Source organism: Callorhinus ursinus, unplaced genomic scaffold, assembly GCF_003265705.2.
Source record: "Callorhinus ursinus isolate GAN/ISIS: 27379988/994484 unplaced genomic scaffold, GSC_fseal_2.0 scaffold14, whole genome shotgun sequence".
Classification (NCBI taxonomy): Eukaryota; Metazoa; Chordata; class Mammalia; order Carnivora; family Otariidae; genus Callorhinus; species Callorhinus ursinus.
Genome location: NW_027397076.1, coordinates 43,114,071 through 43,135,477, shown reverse-complemented (window position 1 = coordinate 43,135,477; position 21,407 = coordinate 43,114,071). Strand labels below are relative to the sequence as shown.

The window sequence follows — 21,407 nt, the reverse complement described above, 5'->3', positions numbered from 1 at the left end:
AGAGGGAACATTCCTCAAGTTCATAAAAGCCATCTATGAAAAACCCAGTGAATATCATCCTTAATGGGGAAAAGCTGAGAGCCTTTCCCTTAAGATCAGGAACTTGTCAAGGATGCCCACTCTAGCCACTATTATTCAACATAGTACTAGAAGTCCTAGCAACAGCAGTCAGGCAATAAAAAGAAATAAAACATTCAAATTGGCCAAGAAGAAGTCAAACTCTCTCTCTTCGCAGATGACATGATACTTTATGTGGAAAACCCAAAAGACTCCACCCCCATATTACTAAAACTCATACAGCAATTCAGTAATGTGGCAGGATACAAAATACAATGCACAGAAATCAGTTGCTTTCTTATACACTAACAATGCAACTCTAGAAATTAGAGAAACGATTCCATTTACAATAGCACCAAAAACCATAAGATACCTTGAAATAAACCTAACCAAAAAGGTAAAGGATCTATACTCTAGAAACTACAGAACACTCATGAAAGAAATTGAAGAAGACACAAAAAGATTGGAAAATATTCCATGCTCATGGATTGGAAGAATAAACATTGTTAAAATGTCTATGCTACCCAGAGCAATCTATACCTTCAGTGCCATCCCGATCAAAATTCCAATGACATTTTTCAAAGTGCTGGATCAAACAATCCTAAAATTTGTATGGAATCAGAAAAGACCCCAAATCGCCAAGGAAATGTGGAAAAAGAAAAACAAAGCTGGGGGCATCACGTTGCCCGGTTTCAAGCTATATTACAAAGCAGTGATCACCAAGACAGAATGGTACTGGCACAAAAACAGACATATAGGCCAATAGAACAGAATAGAGAGCCCAGATATGGACCTCAACTCTTTGGTCAAATAATCTTCGACAAAGCAGGAAAAAATATGCAATGGAAAAAAGACAGTCTTTTCTATAAATGGTGCTGGGAAAATTGGACAGCCACATGCAGAAGAATGAAATTTGACCCTTCTCTTACATCATACACAAAGATAAACTCAAAATGGATGAAAGACCTCAATGTGAGACAGGAATCCATCAAAATCCTAGAGGCAGTAGGTTACTACCCATAGGCAGTAACCTCTTTGACATCGGCCACAGTAACTTCTTTCAAGATACATCTCCAAAGGCTAGTGAAACAAAAGCAAAAATGAACTTTTGGGACTTCATCAAGATAAAAAGCTTCTGCACAGCAAAGGAAACAGTCACCAAAACAAAGAGGCAATACACAGAATGGGAGACTGTATTTGCAAGTGACATTTGAGATAAAGCGCTGATATCCAAGATCTATAAAGAACTTTTCAAACTCAACACCAGAAAACAAGTAATCAAGTCAAAAGATGGGCAGAAGACATGAACAGACACTTCTCCAAAGAAGACATACAAATGGCTAACAGACACATGAAAAAATGTTCATCATCATTAGCCATCCAGGAAATTCAAATCAAAACCACATTGAGATACCACCTTACACCAGTTAGGATGGCAAAAATTGACAAGACAAGAAACAACAAATGTTGGAGAGGTTGTGGAGAAAGGGGAACGCTTTTACACTGTTGGTGGGAATGCAAGTTGGTACAGCCACTTTGGAAAACATTGTGGAAGTTCCTCAAAAATTTAAAAATAGAGCTACCCTATGACCCAGCAATTGCACTCCTGGGTATTTACCCCAAAGACACAGATGTAGTGAAAAGAAGGGCCATATGCACCCCAATGTTCATAGCAGCAATGTCCACAATAGCCAAACTGTGAAAAGAGCCGAGATGCCCTTCAACAGATGAATGGATAAAGAAGATGTGGTCCATATATACAATGGAATATTACTCAGCCATCAGAAAGGATGATTATTTTTGGAACATAAGGAATAGCACAGAAAACATTAGGAGAAGGAAGGGAAAAATGAAGGGGGGGAAATCGGAAGGAGAGATGAACCATGAGAGACTATGGACTCAAAGAAACAATCTGAGGGTTTTAGAGGGGAGACGGGTGGGGGAATGTGTTAGCCCAGTGGTGGGTATTAAGGAGGGCATGTACTGCAGGGAGCACTGGGTGTTATATGAAAACAATGAATCGTGGATCACTACATCAAAAACTAATGATGTATTGTATGGTGACTAACATAACAATAAAATTAAATTAAAAACACCTTTAATTTTATAAATCTAAGGTTATAATCAAATAAGTACACAAGCATATGTAAGGAAACTTAAAGGGCATTTGTAAGTGAAAAAATGAATGTCAGAACAATGTGTAACGCATGGAAACACTATGTTTAATATTTTTAAGCAATATATTTTTAGAAAATTGTGGTTGGATATATATCAAAGTCTTACACTTTTTATCTCATAGGGGTGAGGAAATAATGCATTTTTCCCTTTTTTGCTATCTGTATTTGTTGAATTTATATAAAGTAAGCATGGATTAGCTGTATAAAATTTAAAATAAGGAAAATCCGTTGGCACATGATAATTAAATATTTTCTCAATTTTTAAGAGCATTTTGAATCTTTGTAAACCATCCTAAAGAAATTCAAACTTTGTTTAAATGAAATGTTTTGAACTTGGCTTAGCCACGAAAATTGTATGTTTCTCCATAGCATCCCTGAAACTGTGTCTATTTTTGTCCTCACTGAGTACAAATGACAAGATGAAGAATGGATAAATTCAGAAAAATGTCCCAGAGCATTCCTGATAACAGTTATAACATTTGCTCTCTCAATATTTTGTAAATCAACTGAAGACATTTTGCTGATAGCAGTTAGAGCACAATTCTGTTCCATGAAATTAGGTCACTGAAATTTCAAGCAGGACTTTATTATTTGAACCAGTCTAGCACTTTTCAGTAGTTCAAATAAACTGTAAACGTGCAGGCAGAACTAGGCTTTGGCACTAATTATGTTCTGCTTTGTGTAGCATAGTCTTATTTAGTATTCCTGGTGCCATAGTAAATTTTACCACAGTTTAGGTTGCCTGTTGAGATTTAGCCAAGAGCCCTGAGTGGGAAAAGCTGCTAATAACTCAAATGTAATTTGAACGTTATAGCATACTACAGGTCCAATTGCAGAATCAGAAAATAGACACCAAAAACGGGTCTATTCATGGTACATGAAACCAGTGCCAGAAACTCTCTTAAACTCTTGTGAATCCTAACAGGGAGGTAAGCTTATTTTGTGTGTACCTGCCTTTCTTTGCTTGACCCAAGGCATATTAACATTTTGGAGAGTGGAAATGGAGGTTGAAAAACAAGAAAAAATAATTATATATCCTACAAAAATATATATCGTTCCTCTAGCTGTTGAAGTTTAATTTATATTGCTGATAATTTTAACTGAATCTCCAAAGTTTTGTAAGCAAAACTGTTTTATTTCCCTAGAAATCTGAGAATGTTATGCCAGAGACAGGGATAATGAAAGATTAGTGGAGTTTGAGTGTACAGTGTTAGGGTGGGAAAGGAAAAAAGATGCTACTGATCAAATCCAGGTATGGCCATACTGTACCAGAGAAGTAGAAGGTACATTATAGTAGAGTCTCTGGCCATAGTGGGTTCTTGAAGCATTCAGGGTCTAATTCTTTCACCACAAATTAAAGTAAGTAAAAAAGGTAAACATTCTATTTGCTACTATCATTAAAGATAAAATAGTTTACACTATCAAAAATAAATATTTACTAGGTATAGCTCATGTAGATTACTAATGCCAGTGGTTTACAAATCTTCAACTGTCAACACTAAAGGCAATATGTTTAAAATTTGTTATTTTCTGTTGTCAAGAATATTCCCTGTTATATTATCACTGAATCATAACTCTTGGATAGATTTGTATTATACATTTGCATTATTTAAAAACAAAGAGTTTTTACGTATAAAATTTGGGAAAACACTGTGTATTCTAAGTTCTGCTTTCTATTGAACGATATGTTTCTTCACATCATTATAGTTGCACTTAAAGAGAAAAAAATCATAATTCCAAAATGTAGCCTAGGTTTTTTTTTTTACTTTTTAATTAGTTTATTTTATTTTTAATTTATTATTATTATTTTAATTCCAGTATGGTTAACATATAGTGTTATATTACTTGCAGGTGTAAAATATAGTGATTCAAAATTCTGTATATTATTCAGTGCTCATCTTGGTAACTGTACTCAATCCCCTTTACCTATCACTAACCTCCCCCCACTTTTTCTTTGTTTGTTTTGTTTCTTAAATTCCACACATGAGTGAAATCATAATTGTATTTGTCTTTCTCTGACTGATTTATTTCACTTAACATTTTTTAAAAAATATTTTATTTATTTATTTGACAGGGAGAAACACAGCGAGAGAGGGAATGCAAGCAGGGGGAGTGGGAGAGGGAGAAGTGGGCTTGCCACCCAGCAGGGAGCCCGATGCGGGGCTCGAACCCAGGACCCTGGGATCATGACCTGAGCTGAAGGCAGATGCTTAACAATTGAGCCACCCAGGCGTCCCTTCACTTAGCATTATGCTCTCTAGATCCATCCATGTTGTTGTAAATGGCAAGATTTTACTCTTATGGCTGAGTAATATTCCATTCTGTGTGTGTGTACCTATCTACCTATCTGTTATCTCTCATCTATTTATCATCTATCTATATCTATCTAATCTATCATCTATAATTTGGCTATTGTAAATAATGCTGCTATAAACATAGGGGTGTATGTATCCCTTTGAATTAATGTTTTTGTATTTTGGGAGTAAATACCCATTGTGGAATTACTGGATCATGTGGTAATTCTATTTTTAATTTTTTGAAGAACCTCCACACTGTTTTCCACCATGATTGCACCAGTGTGCATTCCCACCAACAGTACATACGGATTCCTTTTTTCCACATCCTTACCAGCACTTATTGTCTCTTGTGTTTTTTATTTTAGCCATTCTGGCAAGTGTAAGGTGATATCTCATTGTAGTTTTGGCTTGCATTTCCCTGATAATGAGTGATACTGAGCATCTTTTCATGTGTCTGTTGCCCATCTGGATGTTTTTGGAGAAATGTCTGTTCATGTGTTCTGCCCATTTTTTAATTGTATTGGTTTTGGGAATAAATTCTTCCTATATTTTGAATACTAACCCTTTATCAGATATATCATTTGCAAATGTCTCCCATTCAGTAGGTTGACTTTTAGTTCTGTTGATATCTTCCTTGGCTTTGTAGGAGCTTTTGATTTTGATGTAATTTCAATAACTTATTTTTGCTTTTGTTTTCCTTCAGGAAACTTATCTAAAAAAATGTTGCTATGGCTGAATGTCAGAGAAATTACTGCCCTGTGCTCTCTTCTAGGATTTTTTTGATTTCAGGTCTTACATTTAGGACTTTAATCCATTTCAATTTATTTTTGTGGATGGTGAAAAAAGTGGTCCAGTTTCATTCTTTTGCAAATAACTGTCCAATTTTCCAAACACCATTTGTTGAAGAGACAGTTATTTTCCCACTGCATATTCTTACCTCCTTTGTTGAAGATTAATTGACCATATAGTTGTGGATTTATTTCTGGGCTCGCTCTTCTGTTCTATTGTTCTATGTGTCTGTATTTGTGCCAGTATCATATTAGCTTTGTAGTATATCTTGAACTCTGAGATTGCGATACATCCAGTTTTGTTCTTTTTCAAGATTGCTTTGGCTATTTGGGGTCTTCTGTGGTTTCATACATATTTTAGGATTTTTTGTTCTTTTTCTGTGATTGGTATTTTGATAGGAATTTTGATTGCTTTGGGTAGTATGGACATTTTAACAATATTTGTTCATCCAATCTATGTGCATAGAATATCTTTCCATTTGTGTCATCTTTAATTTCATTCACCAATGTTTTATTGTTTTCAGGGTACAGGTTTTTCACCTCCTTGGTTAAGTTTATTACTAGGTATTCTATTATTTTTGGTGCAGTTGTAAATGGGACTTTTTTTTCTTAATTTCTCTTTCTGCTACTTCATTATTAGTATATAGAAATGCAACAGATTCTGTATATTGATTTTGTGTCCTGCAACCTTATGAAATTTATTTATCCATTCAAATAGTGTTCTGATGGAGTCTTTAAAGTTTTCTATATGTGTATAGAATCATGTCATTTGCAAACAGTGGAAGTTTTGCTTCCTTACCAATATGGATGCCTTTTATTTCATTTTCTTGTGTGATTGCTGTGGCTAAGACTTCTATGTCTAGTACTGTATTTAATAAAAGTGGTGAGAGTGGACATCCATGTCTTGTTCCTAATCTTAGGGGAAAATCTCTGTTTTCTCCCATTGCATATGATGTTAGCTGTCAGTTTTTCAGATATGGCCTTTATTATGTTGAGGTATATTTTCTCTAAACCTACTTTGTTGAGAGTTTTTATCATGAATGGATGTTGCACTTTGTCAAATGCCCTTTCTGCATCTATTGAAATGATCATAAGGTTTTTATCCTTTCTGTTGTTGATGTGATGTATCATGTTGATTTGCAAATATTGAACCACCTTTGCATTTTAGGAATAAATCCCACTTGATTGTGTTGAATGATTTTATTAATGTATCATTGGATTCAGTTTGCTAATATTTTGTTGAGGATTTTTGCCTCTGTGTTCATCAGAGATATTGGCCTATAGTTTTTGTTTGTTTTGTTTTTGTAGCGTCTTTATCTGGTTTTGGTATTAGGGTAATGCTGGCCTCATAGAATGAATTTGGAAGCTTTCCTTCCTCTTCTATTTTTTGGAATAGTTTGAGAAGAAACATACTATTTAAATTTTTGGTAGAATTCACTTGTGAAGCCATCTGGTCCTGGACTTTTGTTTGTTGGGACTTTTTTGATTACTGTTTCAATTTCATTGCTGGTAATCAGTTCAAATTTTCTCTTTCTGATTCAATTTTGGGAGGTTATATGTTTTTAATAATTCATCCATTTCTTCTAGGTTGTCCATTTTTAGCATAAAATTTTTCATAATATTCTCATTATTCTTTGTATTTTTGTGGTATCAGTTGTAATTTCTCCTCTTTCATTTCTGACTTTGTTCGAGTCGTCTTTAATTTTTTATTTTATTTTTTGATGAATCTGCTAAAAGTTTATCACTTTTGTTGATTTTTTCAAAGAATCAGCTCCTGGTTTCATTGATTTTTTTTTGATTTTTTTTTTTTTAGTTTCTATTTCATTTATTTCTATTCTAGTCTTTATTATTTCCTCCTTTCTACTGTTTTTGCATTTTGTTTATTCTTTTTCTAGCTCCTTAAGGTGTAAGGTGAGGTTGTTTATTTGAGATTTTTCTTGCTTCTTGGGGTAGGCCTGTATTGTTATAATAGTCCCTCTTAGAACAGCTTTTGCAACATTCTGAAGATTTTGCACCACTGTGTCTTCCTTTTCATTTGTCTCCATTTATTTTTTGATTTTCTCTTTGATTTCTTGGTTGACCTATTCATCGTTTAGTAGCGTGTTATTTAATCTCCATGTATTTGTGTTCTTTCCAGATTTTTTTCTTGTGGTTGACTTCTAGTTTCATAACATTGTTGGAAAAGATGCATGGCATACTTCAATCTTTTTTAATTTATTGAGACTTGTTTTGTGACCTAACGTGATGTATTATGGAGAATGTTCCATGTGCACTGGAAAAGAATGTATATTCTGTTGTTTTAGGATGGAATGTTTTTAATATATCTGTTAGATCCAACTGATGTGTCAATCAAACTATGGTTTCCTTGTTGATTTTCTGTTTGGATAATCTGTCCATTGATTTAAGTGGGGTGTTAAAATCCCCTACTATTATTGTATTACAATTGATAACTTCCTTTTTGTTTGTTAGTAGCTATTTTATGTATTTGGGTGTTCCATGTTGGGTGCATAAACTTTACCACTGTTATATCTTTTTGTTGGTTTGTTCTGTTGATGATTATATAGTATTTTTTTAAAGATTTATTTATTTATTTTAGAGAGAGAGCACGCGCATGTGTGCATGTGTGAGTGGGTGTGGGGCACAGGGAGAGGGAGAGAACCCTTGAGCAGACTCTTTCATTTGGAACGTATTCCTCTGTCTCCTCATTTTGTCTAATTCTGTGTCTATTTCTACATGTTCAGAAAGTCAGCTACATCTCCTGCTCTTGAAAATAGTGGCCTTATTGAGAAGAGGTTCTATAGTGCCTTGTTCACCAGAACTGGTGCTTCAGGAGCATCTATGTGTGTTGTGTATACCCTACTGTTGTGGCTGAGCCACTTTTTCCTTTATTTCAGTCATCTGCAATGTCTGTCTTTGCTTATTGGGAGTAGGGTTTGGTCCCTGTGTTGTTAGTGGGCCAGTCTGGGTCCACCTTAGGCTTGAGTTGAGTCACACCACACCTTTGCCAGAGATAGAGTAGCACTGAACTGCAGGGTGCTCTCCCTGTGCTGTCCCCTGAGAGGCTTTTATTGGTGGATGGGGCCTGCATTCAGACCAGATGTCTGCCCCAGCCCACTGTGAGACCACAGTCAAATAGGTGTGTGGGGTTATCTTCCCCTCTCCGCAGAACAGGAGTCACTCTGGAGTAGTGCTAGCCCCTGTTGGGGCTGCTTACATACTTCCAGGCTTGTGGCACTTTATTTGAATGGGCTTAGCCAAGGGAATATTGGAGGGGGTAGAGCCACAGGAGAATACAGTGGTAAGGCATGCAATGTTAGCAAGTTAGGTGGAGAGTGTTAGTGCTGTGCTGGTTCCCACACATGTCCTTGTGTCTAGGTTGGAGGATGGAGGAGAGAAATGGTGCCTGCCAGCTCCCTTGCTTTTGGAGAAGTCTATAGATCTCTGCCCCTTTAGCACATACTCTAAGATTAGTAAGTAAATCTAGCTGGAAAGAGATTTAATGTCATTGAGTCCAACCTCTCACATAACTCAGAAATCCCTATATATTTTTGGACAACAAAAAATTCACAAGGTAGTACACGGTAAATGAAAAGTCTTATTATAAACTTTTTCCTTTAAAAAGGATTTAGAGTTAGTGTTGGTTCCAGAACTTCTGTAAAGGATTTCATTTCCTGCCTCATAAATTGAATGAGGACTGGACGCCATGAGTTCCTAGAACATCCGATAAGTTTCATAAAATAGATTGACTATATCAATGAATAGTGAGAATCTTATTGGAATTATGGGCTTTAAAACCACCAACACTTCCTTGGAGGCATTATTGAATAAACTAGTTCAAAACAATTATCATTGGTCAGCACTTCAAATATTTAAAGATAATTATAATATACCTTTTAACCCACCACAGTCTAATTATCATAATTATTTCTCCAACACAGTACATAACATGATTTTTTTCACTCTGCTTGTTTGTAGTGAAGATTCTCAATGAGTTTTCTAGTTCATGTGAAAGATGAACTATTACCTTAAATCTCTGTCCTCAGAGACCAATTTAGCCTTTTTTCTGGTTTCAAAATACTTTTTGACTTACAAAATGCTTGCAAAAATTGTAGAGAGAATTCATGCATACCCATCACTAGCTTCACCTAATATTAACATGTTACATAACCATAGGAAAATGATTAAAATGTAAAAAGTAACATTAGCACAATATTATTAATTAAACTATAGACATTATTCAGATTTTACCAGTTTTCCACCAATTCTCTTTTTATGTTCTGGGATCCAGGATCCCCCATTATATTTAGTAGTCTTGTCTTTTTACCTTCTTTAATCTGTGACAGTTTTCAGTTTTTTTTTTTTTTTAATGTTTTATGATATTGGCACTTTGAGAATACTGGTTAGTTATTTGGTAAAATGTCCCTCATTTTGGATTTGTCTGTTACTTTCTCATAGTTGGAATGAGGATATGCATTTTTACAGAAAAATTCCAATTAATACATGTAGAATGAAAGAAGGAACTAAAAATGTCATCTTTAGGAAAATATCATGTAATAATTGCTACATATAAGGTCTATAGATAGATGCTACAATTAAGAGCCCTGAATCTTTTTATTAGATAATTGTGTTTAAAAAGCCAGATGTGGTTGCTGTTGAGTGTTTATTGCTGCTGGAGTGGCATTGCAGCTAGACTCTTTCAGCAGACAGAACTAGGAAATACACTATATTAATCTAGCCAAATATACACATAGATATTTACTTCTGTATTTCTCTATATATTTAAAAACATGAATTTATATTGATATCTTTGTTTCCAATCCAGTAACATAAGTTTATTCTAGCCTCCTCCCTTTCTTTTGTAACTTCTTTCTCTAAACATGGAAAATTAAGTTCATTATATACAATATATATCCTTATATTGTCAATTCTAATAAATACATAAAGGCATTTCAGAATTGTTAAACCATACCTATGTGAAAAACCAATTCACTAATAAAATTTAGTATTTCTGGACAGTTCCTTTTGTCTTTAGCCTTACATTATCTAGTCAAGACACTGTTTTCCAAAGTAAAATATTAGCTCCTTTCTTACTCAGTGTAGTTATTTATTCATCTGTGATACAGTTCAGTTCATTTGTTATTGTTTTTGTTCCACTTTGCCCCTTCGGTTCTCATTTGTTTTGTTTAATTTCTTGAGGGTTTGTGAAACTGTACTAGAAATATTAACAATCATGGCTAAACAAAAATGCATACTAAGAGAAGTGTCACTGTTTCTCAGTCCCTGCCACCCCATCCTGTTTCTCTCTTCTTTCCAGTCCTTTCCCCTCAGACCCTCTAAATAACCAACCTTTTTATTTTCTGGCTTATTTTCCGTGCACATTTCTTGCAAAGGTAAGAAGATAAATGTGCATTTTCTTATGTCCTCTTCTTCCTTACATGAAGGATGGCATGTTCTTTTTCATTTAACAGTTATATTAATTTGTGGGGCTGCCATAGCAAAGTACACACACTGGGTGGCTTAAATAACAGAAATTTATTTTTTCACAATTCTGGAGGCTAGAAGTTCAAGATAAAAGCGTTGACAGGGTTGGTTTCTTCTGAGACCTCTTTCCTGAATTTGTAAATATTTATCTTTTCTCTGTGACTGCCCATGATCATCTCTGTGTGTACCTCTGTCCTAATTTCCTCTTACTAGGACTAATCATATTGGATTAGGGCCCACCCTGATGACCTCATTTTAACTTAACTCTTTAAAGACCCTATTTCCAAATACAGTCACATTCTAAAATAGTGGGAGTTCAGCATATGAATTTTAGGGAACACAATTCAGCGCATAACAACAAAATATCCTGGAAAACACTTCATATTTAAATTGACAGAACTATCCCTCTTTTTTTTTTTTTAACAGCTTCTTAGAATTCCATTTTGTTGATGTGACAGTATTGATTCAACCACTTTCTTTTGCATGATCAGACAGGTTATTTCTAATATTTTGCACTCAGAAACAGTGTTGCAAATAATAACTTCATATACATCTATTTTCATACAGATGGAGATGTGTCTTCAGGATAGGTTTCTCAAAGTGAGGATCTGGGTGAAACAGTAAGAGCATATGTGGTTTTGTTAGGCCTTGAAAAATTCTAGTCTAAAAGAGTTTTACCGGTTTATATTTCAAACATTAGTGTATTAGAGTGGCTATTTCACCAGTGTCACAGAATTTTTTTGATCTTTGACAATTCGATAGATGACAAATGATGTTATTAATGTTAATTTGTATTTCTCTAATTCTGAGTGAATTTATTTTGTCTGAAGGTCATTTTTATTTCTTATTTGAATTGTCTATGTTTTTCCCACTTTTAAGTGCAGTTTTGGTCTTTGTCACTAATTTTTAATGTTCTTTACATATAAGGGATATTACCCTTAGTCTTCCATATATAACTTATATATGTTATATTTTTATATGTAATATATATACTAAATATTTTCCTTAATTATTGCCAGTTACTGTCTTTTTAATGTATTAACGATTTTTTAAACCATGCAGGATATCTCACACACACACACACACACACCAAAGTTGTTAATTTATATTTGTTACAGGTAGAAAATCTTTCCCTACCCCCAAGGTTAAAGACTTAACCTATTTTTTCTTTGTATGTTTGTATTTGTATGTTTTTGTTGTTTATTGAAGTATAGTTGATACCTGTGACATTAGTTTCAGGTATACAACATAGTAATTCAGTAAATCTATATATTCTAAGTACTTGTAGGCTTTTAACCTTTAGATCGCCAATCTATTTTGAGCTTATTCTTGTGTATAGTGTGATGTATGGATCTAATTTGATTTGTTTCCAAGTAATTACCCGGTTGTTCCATACCACCTAGAAAACATTTGGCTCTGACCCAGTGACTTGATAAACCATATTTATCCTATGTATGAATTTCCACATATATTTTGGCCTGTTAATGGGCTTTCTAATCAGTGTTTCTGGTCTTTCTGTCCATTCATGTATCAATACCACATTGTCTTAATTAGTGACTTTATAGTACATTTTAATATCTGGAAGAACTAGTTCTACTGAGTGTTTATTTTCCTCAGTGTTTTTCTGGCTATATATATATATTCATGCTTAGTTTTCTAGGCAAACTTTAGTATCAACATGTCTAATTCCTCAAAAATCTTGTTGATCCTTTTATTAGGATTGCATTGTATTTATAAATTAGGGAGAACTGAAATTATATAATGCTGAGTCATTCTATGCACAAGCAGGGAAATGCTTTTCAATTTGTTTGAGTCTAATTTTATGCTTTTTAGTTGTAGTTGTTTAGTTGTAAAATTTCCTTCATATTGGTTTGTACATTTTTGTTTGTTTATTCCTAAGTATTTAATCCTTGTTTTTTTGCCATTATAAATATTTTTCTCTACCATTATGTCCTTTAACTGCTTACTCTTGTTTGTGCGAAGGCTGTTAAGTTTTGTTTGAATGCTAATTTGTTTCTTACTATGTTACTGAAATAACTCATTTTATTTTATTATTAATTAACTAGGATTTTTAAGATTTGATATGTGAAAATACAGATAGTTTTAGTTCTTTTTTACACATTTTTATGTACAGAATAGATTATTTTTTTCTAATTGTAATGGCAAATATCTCTAGTGCATATGTGAAAATACAGATAGTTTTAATTCTTCTTTACACATTATGTATGGAATAGATTTTTTTTTCTAATTGTAATGGCAAATATCTCTAGTGTAATGTTGAATAGTAGTGGAGATAGTGGTCATCCTTTCCTTATTCCTGATCTCAGTTGTAATGTATATAGTGTTTCCCCATCAAATAAGATTGTAAATTAAGATTTACAGAAAATGATGAGGCACAGAGAGTTCTCATGTTCTCCATATACAACTTCTGCTATTAATATCTAACTTTAGCATGGTCAAAATTAATGACCCAATATTGATATATTAGTATTAACTAAAGTCCATTTATTATTCAGATTTCTTTAGTTTTTATCTAATATCCTTTTACTGTTCAGGATGCCATTCAAGATGTCATATTACATTCTATCGCTAAGGCTTTTCTTGGCTTTTGACAGTTTCTCATATCTTCCTTGTTTTTGATGATTTAACAACCCTCAGTTTGGGTTTTTCTAATGTTTTCTACATGCTTGGACTTCGGGTAGGTGCTCTTAGGAGGAACACCACAGAGGTAAAATATTGATTTCAGCATATCATATCATGGTTACTACGCACATGATGAATCCCTGCTGATGTAAAACTTGATCAATGGTCTGAGGTGGTGTTTATCAGGTTTCTCCACCATAAAGTAACTGGTTTTGTTTTTGTTTTTGTTTTACCCCTCCATACTGTACTCTTTGAAGAACTCACTATATGCAGTCCACACTTAAGAAGTGGAAAGTTAAACTGCATTTCATGGGGAGACTATCTACATAAATTATTTATAATCATTCTGCATAGATTTGTCTATTTCCTACATTTATGTATTCAATATTTTATGTATATTTGTATAGACTCATGGAAGTGGATTATATACTTTGGAGTATATTCCAATACTATTTTATTTATTTTGTTGCTTGAATTGTGCATATTGGTAAAAAATTGTTAACCTGTATCCATGTGGAAAACAGTTTTATCAAGTAGAGTGCAGTGCTTATGTACAGTTTATTTTGCCTTTACTCTTGCAGACTCCACTTATTTACAAAGTTATTTAGGTTAATGGCTTTCCACCTCTCCTCTCAGTGAAGTTGTTTCACATATTTGTAATATAGTTACATTGTTTGTCATATTCTGCGTTCTATTCTAGGATCTTATAATCTCCCAAATGATTTTATTTTTTTAAAATTTGTGTAAATCAAGGTCCATTTTTGGTGATTTAACTTTCTGTGTATCTTGACAAATGTATAGTGTCATGTATCCACCACTAACAGTATCAGAGCAAATAATTTCATCACACTAGAAAAACAACAAAAAAAAAAAACCCAAACCCCCAAAAACCTGAACCGTACCTGTTCAGTTTTCTTCCTCTCCTCCCATACTAGTAGTAACAACTGATCTGTTTACCATCTCTACAGTTTTGCTTTTTCTAGAATATTGTATAACCGAAATCAAACAGTATATGGCATTTTCAGTTAGCTTCTCTCATTTAGCAATATGGATTCAATGTTCAGGCATTTGCATGGTTTGAGTACTCATTCTTTTTTATCCCTATAAATAGTATGAATAGTAGTTTTCATGTCTCTACTTAAGTTACCCATTGGTTTTTCAAGTTGTCTAGCTTTTCCTTTAGAATCCTTAGCATATTAGTCATGGTGATATGAAATTTCCTCCTGGTAATTTCAGTATTTGTATCACATCTGAATCTGGTACTGATGCTTGCTTTGTCTCTTCAGACTGTTTTTTCTTTGCCTTTTAGCATGCCTCGTGATTTTTTTATTGAAAGCCACATGTTATGTTGGGTAATAGGAACTTTGTTTATCTGGATAGTATTAGAGCTGTGTTTAATGCTTGCTGTAACTGGGGATACCATACCATAGGTTCATATTCCTGTAGGTAAGTTTGTTTTTGCATTCACTATCAACTTTGGGTTTCACAAAGTATTCTTCCTCAGAAAGTCAGTATCTTAAAACTTTCAGCTGTAATCCATGTTGATATACTGAATTTCTGTTGGTGTGGGGGTCAGAACCAGGAGAAGAGCTTTATCAGATCTTTACCATGAGAACCTGGTGGGGTTTCTTAACACTCACAAAACTATGGAGGTTCCCATTTGTGACTGACTCATTGAAGTCTCTCATTGTTATGCTAATCCACTCTCAGACACCAGTGATTTATTGAAATTACTATTTATGTGTTCCAAACAATTTATGACTCCATCACTTTCTGTTCCAAGTAAGTCGATTTTGCCTGTTTCTTTCTGGATTTGCCGTCTCTCCATACGTGGGCATGACATTTTGTCCTGAAACTTCAGTTTTCTGTTGGGTTTAAGAACAGTCATTAACTTTATTAAGCTTTTTTTTTTTTTTTCTTGTAAGTCCTGGAGAGATGACTTCAGGCCCTTTCCATGTTGGTGCTGAAGCAAGAAATCCTATAAGTTAGGTTAAAAGGCCTACAAAATATTTTGCCTTTGTTAATTATTTGAAAACTCTTTTCCTGCAGGCTTAGTAGAGTTATTCTTCACCTTTGAAATTGAAGTTTTACTCTGATAAGTCTCAGGGTTGATCATTTTAGGTTAATTGTTTTTTTAGGTACCCAGTGAAAGTTTAATGATAGATTCAGGTCTTTTCTATTACTAGTTTTCTTAGATTATAATTTTACATAATCACTGTATTTCATTGTTTTATTTTACTTCTTCAAGGGACTCTAATACTATAAATATAATTCTGTGCATTTTCACTACTTCTAATGCTACTGTCACTTCCGTTTCTACTCCTTTCTAATCATTTTTACTTATTTATGTCACTTTGTTTCCTTGGTTTTCTGGCTTTTTTGATGCCCTTTATTATTGACTCTTTTCTGCTTCAGGTATCTTCTAATTTTTATTTATTTCTAAGCCAATTTTGTCTTTTTTATATTTCTTTGCTGAGTTCATTCCAACCATTTCCTTTCTTCCAGATTTTTATCCATTTCTCTTTGTAATTTGTAAATTTCTGATTCAAGGTGATCTCATGTCATTAAGTGCTTGCTCAAGTACATTTAATTCTCTTTGTAGTTTTGACTTAAATTTTCTCATTTCATGGACTTTTATTGTTTTTTGGTGAGGGATGTGGATTTTTTTTAGAACTGTGACGTTCTTCAATTGTATGAAATTGTTTGCTGAATTTATGCAATTACTGTGTATGAATTTATTTTCCTAATGTTCATTTTCAACATTTCCAAGCATTTCACAAAATTTCTAGTTTAATGGTAGGTACCTTTTCTGTCAGAGTTTTTCTTGTTTGTTTGTTTTGGTGGTGGTATGGCTGTGATTGTAAGCCTTATTTTATGGATTTATTTTGTCTTGCAGGATCTTAAAATTTGTCCTTATTTCTTCTTGTTCCTTTCCTACTCCCGTTCTAAAGGATGCTTCTCCTTTTATTTTTGTCTTTTTCCTCCCTAGAATCTGTGTGTTTTGAAGACTAACCTTTAACTTGCATCTGGCTCTGGGACAGCTGGGTGGCTCAGATGGCTAAGCATCTGCCTTCAGCTCAGGTTATGATCTCAGTGTCCTGGGATTGAGTCCCGCATTGGGCTCTCTGCCCAGTGGGGAGTCTGCTTCTCCCTCTCCCTCTGCTGCTCCCCTGCTTGTGCTCTCTCTCTCTCTCTCTCTGACAAGTAAATAAAATATTTTTTAAAAAAATTATGCCCTTCCCTTTAAATTATATAACTGCCCCTTAGAATCAACTGCGGTTTAAGGTTTACTCCTTGTAGTTTGTATTCTCATGTGTATGGTTACATTTTTAGTATTTTCAGATTTAGAATGGACTTAATCTTTCTGGTGGTGGTGTCTGATCACACTTGGGCCCTTACCATACCTTTCCTCATCTGCCTCCCTGCCCTACTTTTTTTTTTCTCTACTGTTGCTAGATAAAAACTCCTGACAGCATGAGGTTGTGTTGAAGAAGGTCATGGAGAGGACATGACCACCAGTTGACTCGTAAGCTGGTCCAGGCAATTGGAGCCTTGAAAGAGCAAGGTGTTGTTGAGACTGTCTGGATGTTGCAGTGATTGAACCCCAGTAAGGCTTCTATATAACCTTTTAAGATTCAGGTGAATAGGTACAAAGAACTACTGTCTTGCTGCTGTCCAAGACAAGCCTCCTAAATTTCTTTGCTTACTAAACCTTCCACCTACCAGTCCGGGGTGGCCGGCCTCTTTCTTCATTCTTTCCCTGCCCTCCCTCCTTGTTCAGGGACCATTTGTGAATTTCACCTGGGGGAAAGGCCAAGGTTGTGAACCAAAAGGTTGAGGCCAGGGTTTCGTATTCTTTTCTCTTTTTTGCTCAGCATTAATTTGAAGTGTGTTATTCTCTTTCTTCCATGTATGCTGAGAATATATTTTCCACATAGAATTACTTCTCTATGATATTGTTTTGTATTGTCCTGAAAAGAAATATTAGGAGGTAGGTAGTAAGGCTAGCCATAATTGTCTATCTCCATTTTTCCCATTTTTTTATACTTTCCATGTAAATTTAGTTCTAGTCTCTCCAAGAGAAATGAAAATCTTAATTATTCTAAATGCACATACTTCTGTGGGATTCTAAATGATACAAGTGGTTCTCACTTTTAAAATGTGATGTCCAGAACATGTATATCCCCATTAGTGATATCAACTAAGGAAGACATTTGGGAAGCAACTTAATATTCTTGTAGTGCTTCCTCTGATGGATGTTTCCTAACACTGTTTGGAAGTGCTTTCAGAACTAGTTTCTACTCCACATTTAAAAATTCTTCAGCCTTAGGGTGCCTGGGTGGCTCATTTGGTTAAGCCTCGACTCTTGGTTTCAGCTTAAGTCACAATCTCAGGATCATGGGGTGAAGCCTTTTCTCCAGCTCCCCACTCTGTGAGGAATTTGCTGGAGATTCTTTCTTCCTTTCCAGCTTCTCTGCCCTGCCCCCTCCTCTCTCTCAAATAAAAAAGATAAATCTTTAAAAAAAATAAAAATAAAAGTTCCTCAGCCTTTCCATTACACCTTATCTTTCGCCCTCAATGATAATGCTATGCTTGAGCTTAGCATTAACTTCATTATGTTCAACTATTATCATAAAATTGAGTTCAGTCTCACAGGTAAGTTTTTCTGTCCTCAGTCTATTCATAGAATTGTTTTTGTGGCACAGAAGACAATTTTAGTGGAATAATTAAAAATGTTTTAGAAAAGCAAGATGACTATTTTGAAAGAGGAAACACTAATTTAGATGCATAATGCTAGTGCTGTAACTTAAGAATTATTCTCCTTACCTTATAGTTTGAATTCCCCTGTGGGTAGCAAGCATGAGTTGAATATCCATGAACACAATAACATATCCAGTTCATCCTTTCTATTTCATTTTATATATCAAATAAAAAGAGATCAGATATCCCGGCCCCCGCCCGGGCTGGAGGGAGACCCGGAGGGTCGGCCTTGGAAGTCCAGCCTCATTATTCCTTTCCCGTTTACCTTCCCGAGGCCCCGGAGGAACCTTAATTTGGTAGCCCTGATTTGGGGTGTCCATAGCTCCCCCCCAAAAGCCTTCGGGGTGTATCTCAAGAAGGCCTAGCGAATCCCGACTTTGGTGGTGTCGCGAGACCCTTTTGCAAGCGGCGAGGCGAGGAAGAGGGCGCAAGAGAGGGCCAAATGTGTTCAGTAATTCCGATTTCTAATCCAAAAGCTAGATTTATCAGGACTGAAGTTTTGCAGAGTCCATTTGAGGCTATGGTGAACTAAATGGTAATGCTGGAGAAAGAGAAATACCTTTAAAGAGCCTGGGTTCTGATGAAGCTACCAACCCTATTTCCAGGGTCCTCAATGGCAACCAACAAATTGTAGACACTAATCTGAAGCAGACTGTAAAGGCCAGCACCTTTGGGAAAGCAGGAATTAAAACCAGGAATTTCATTCAGAAAAACAGTATGGACAAAAAGAATGGGAAATCTTATGAAAATAAATCTGGAGAGAACCAGTCTGTAGACAAGACCGATACAGTAGCAATTCCAAATGGTGTTGTAACAACTAATTCTGGCCATATTACTAATGGTTATATGGGCAAAGGAGCAGATAAGGATGGTAGTGGATCTGAGAGTGGATATACCACTCCCAAAAAAAGGAAAGCTAGGCGTAATAGTGCCAAGGGTTGTGAAAACCTTAATTTAGTTCAGGACAAAATAATGCAACAAGAGACCAGTGTCCCAACCTTAAAACAGGGACTTGAAACTTTCAAGCCTGACTACAGTGAACAAAAGGGAAATCGAGTAGATGGTTCGAAGCCCATTTGGAAGTATGAAGCTGGGCCTGGAGGAACAAATCGAGGAAAACCTGCTGTGGGTGATATGCTGCGGAAAAGCTCTGATACTAAACCTGGTGTGAGCAGCAAAAAGTTTGATGATCGGCCCAAAGGAAAGCATGCTTCTGCTGTTACCTCCAAAGAGGACTCATGGACCTTATTTAAACCACCACCAGTTTTTCCAGTGGACAATAGCAGTGCTAAAATAGTTCCTAAAATAAGTTATGCAAGCAAAGTTAAGGAAAACCTCAACAAAACTGTACAGAATTCTTCTGTGTCGCCATCTTCATCTTCATCCTCTTCATCATCTACCGGGGAAACTCAGACCCAGTCTTCAAGTCGGTTATCCCAGGTCCCTATGTCAGCGCTGAAATCTGTTACTTCGGCCAACTTTTCTAATGGGCCTGTTTTAGCAGGGACTGATGCAAGTGTGTATTCTCCAGGGGGTCAGCCACTGCTAACTACTGCTGCTAATACTCTAACACCCATCTCTTCTGGGACTGATTCAGTTCTCCAGGACATGAGTCTGACTTCAGCAGCTGTTGAACAAATTAAATCTAGCCTTTTTATCTATCCTTCAAATATGCAAACTGTGCTGTTGAGCACGGCACAAGTGGATCTACCCTCTCAGACAGATCAGCAAAACCTGGGGGATATCTTCCAGAATCAGTGGGGTTTATCATTTATAAATGAGCCCAGTGCTGGCCCTGAGACTGTTATTGGGAAGTCATCAGATCATAAAGTGATGGAGGTGACATTTCAAGGGGAATATCCTGCCACTTTGGTTTCACAGGGTGCTGAAATAATCCCCTCAGGAACTGAGCATCCTGTGTTTCCCAAGGCTTATGAGCTGGAAAAACGGACTAGTCCTCAAGTTCTGGGTAGCATTCTAAAATCTGGGACTACTAGTGAGAGTGGAGCCTTATCCTTGGAACCCAGTCATATAGGTGACCTGCAAAAAGCAGACACCAGTAGTCAAGGTGCTTTAGTGTTTTTCTCAAAGGACTATGAGATAGAAAATCAAAATCCTCTGGCGTCTCCTACGAACACTTTGTTAGGCTCCGCCAAAGAACAGAGATACCAGAGAGGCCTAGAAAGAAATGATAGCTGGGGTTCTTTTGACCTGAGGGCTGCTATTGTATATCACACTAAAGAAATGGAATCTGTTTGGAATTTGCAGAAGCAAGATCCCAAAAGGATAATCACTTACAATGAAGCCATGGATAGTCCAGATCAATGAAGGACCAGACTGCCTATTTGTAACCTTTCTGCAGCATTAGAGCCACCGTTCATGGGGGACACAAAGCTTTTATGCTCCTAGATCTTCAACGCAGCAGAGGAACCATAAGTAGAATCACAGGATAATATATACAAATATATATATATACATATATATATATATATATATACATATATATATATATATATATAGTTATTTAAAAAAAAAGGCAACTGAAAGTAATTAAACTTCTTAAGGAATCAAATTTATTTCAAGAGACTACACATGGTTATTTAATCTCCGGTACTGAATAGTTTTTTTTTCTTTTTTCTTTTGTTAGTTTTTGTTTTTAAGTGTGAATGCAAGTGATTAATGAATACAGACTTATTAACAAGCGTGGTTCTAAAGTTTCTGCTGTCATCAACTTGGGCAACAAATGACCCACTAGAAAGGCAAATCCACTTAAAAGATCTCTGTATCTTGTTCTGTGACTAAAGTGATACACTAATCACGGGGAACCCAGAATGATTCACCATTTTCCCCCACTCCTCCCTTGATCTTTTGGTTATACTTTTGAGCCCTGCGAGAATGCTGGATAAATGCCTTGAAGTTTGCAGGGGTGTATTTTTTTCTTTTTTCTTTTTTTTTTTTTTTAGCGAATATGTTTTGCATGTCTTGCCAGGAGTTAAGCAGCCTCTGTGGGGTGTTGGGGAAATATTTTCTTTCTTTTCCTTTTATTTTTTGTGGGGTGGGAATAGGGGAGGGCATTGAAGTTCTACAATTCTGGAATGGTGGTACATAGTTCACTTGGCTTTGGTTACATACTGGACTTTAACAAGTGAAGAATCCATGAGTGTCATTTAAGGAAAAGTTACAGAACAAACAATTGGCTTTAG

General features: G+C 35.4%; 1 protein-coding gene across 1 annotated transcript; it reads left to right on the top strand.

The window, feature by feature from the left end:
- The first annotated feature begins 18,032 nt into the window (after window positions 1–18,032).
- Window positions 18,033–20,701, top strand: LOC112832565 (FMR1-interacting protein NUFIP2). The gene is made up of 2 exons (XM_025883306.2): window positions 18,033–18,099; window positions 18,722–20,701. Exons 1-2 carry the CDS (start codon window positions 18,033–18,035, stop codon window positions 20,530–20,532), a joined length of 1,878 nt encoding a protein of 625 aa, XP_025739091.1. The 3' UTR covers window positions 20,533–20,701.
- Window positions 20,702–21,407: the final 706 nt, after the last annotated feature.

Bases quoted from the DNA above. Each gene is read 5' to 3' on its own strand.
- LOC112832565 (XM_025883306.2), top strand. From the start codon at position 18,033: ATGCTTGAGCTTAGCATTAACTTCATTATGTTCAACTATTATCATAAA. The intron at 18,100-18,721 runs GTAAGTTTTTCT...AGTCCATTTGAG, and splicing joins AATTGAGTTCAGTCTCACAG to GCTATGGTGAACTAAATGGT.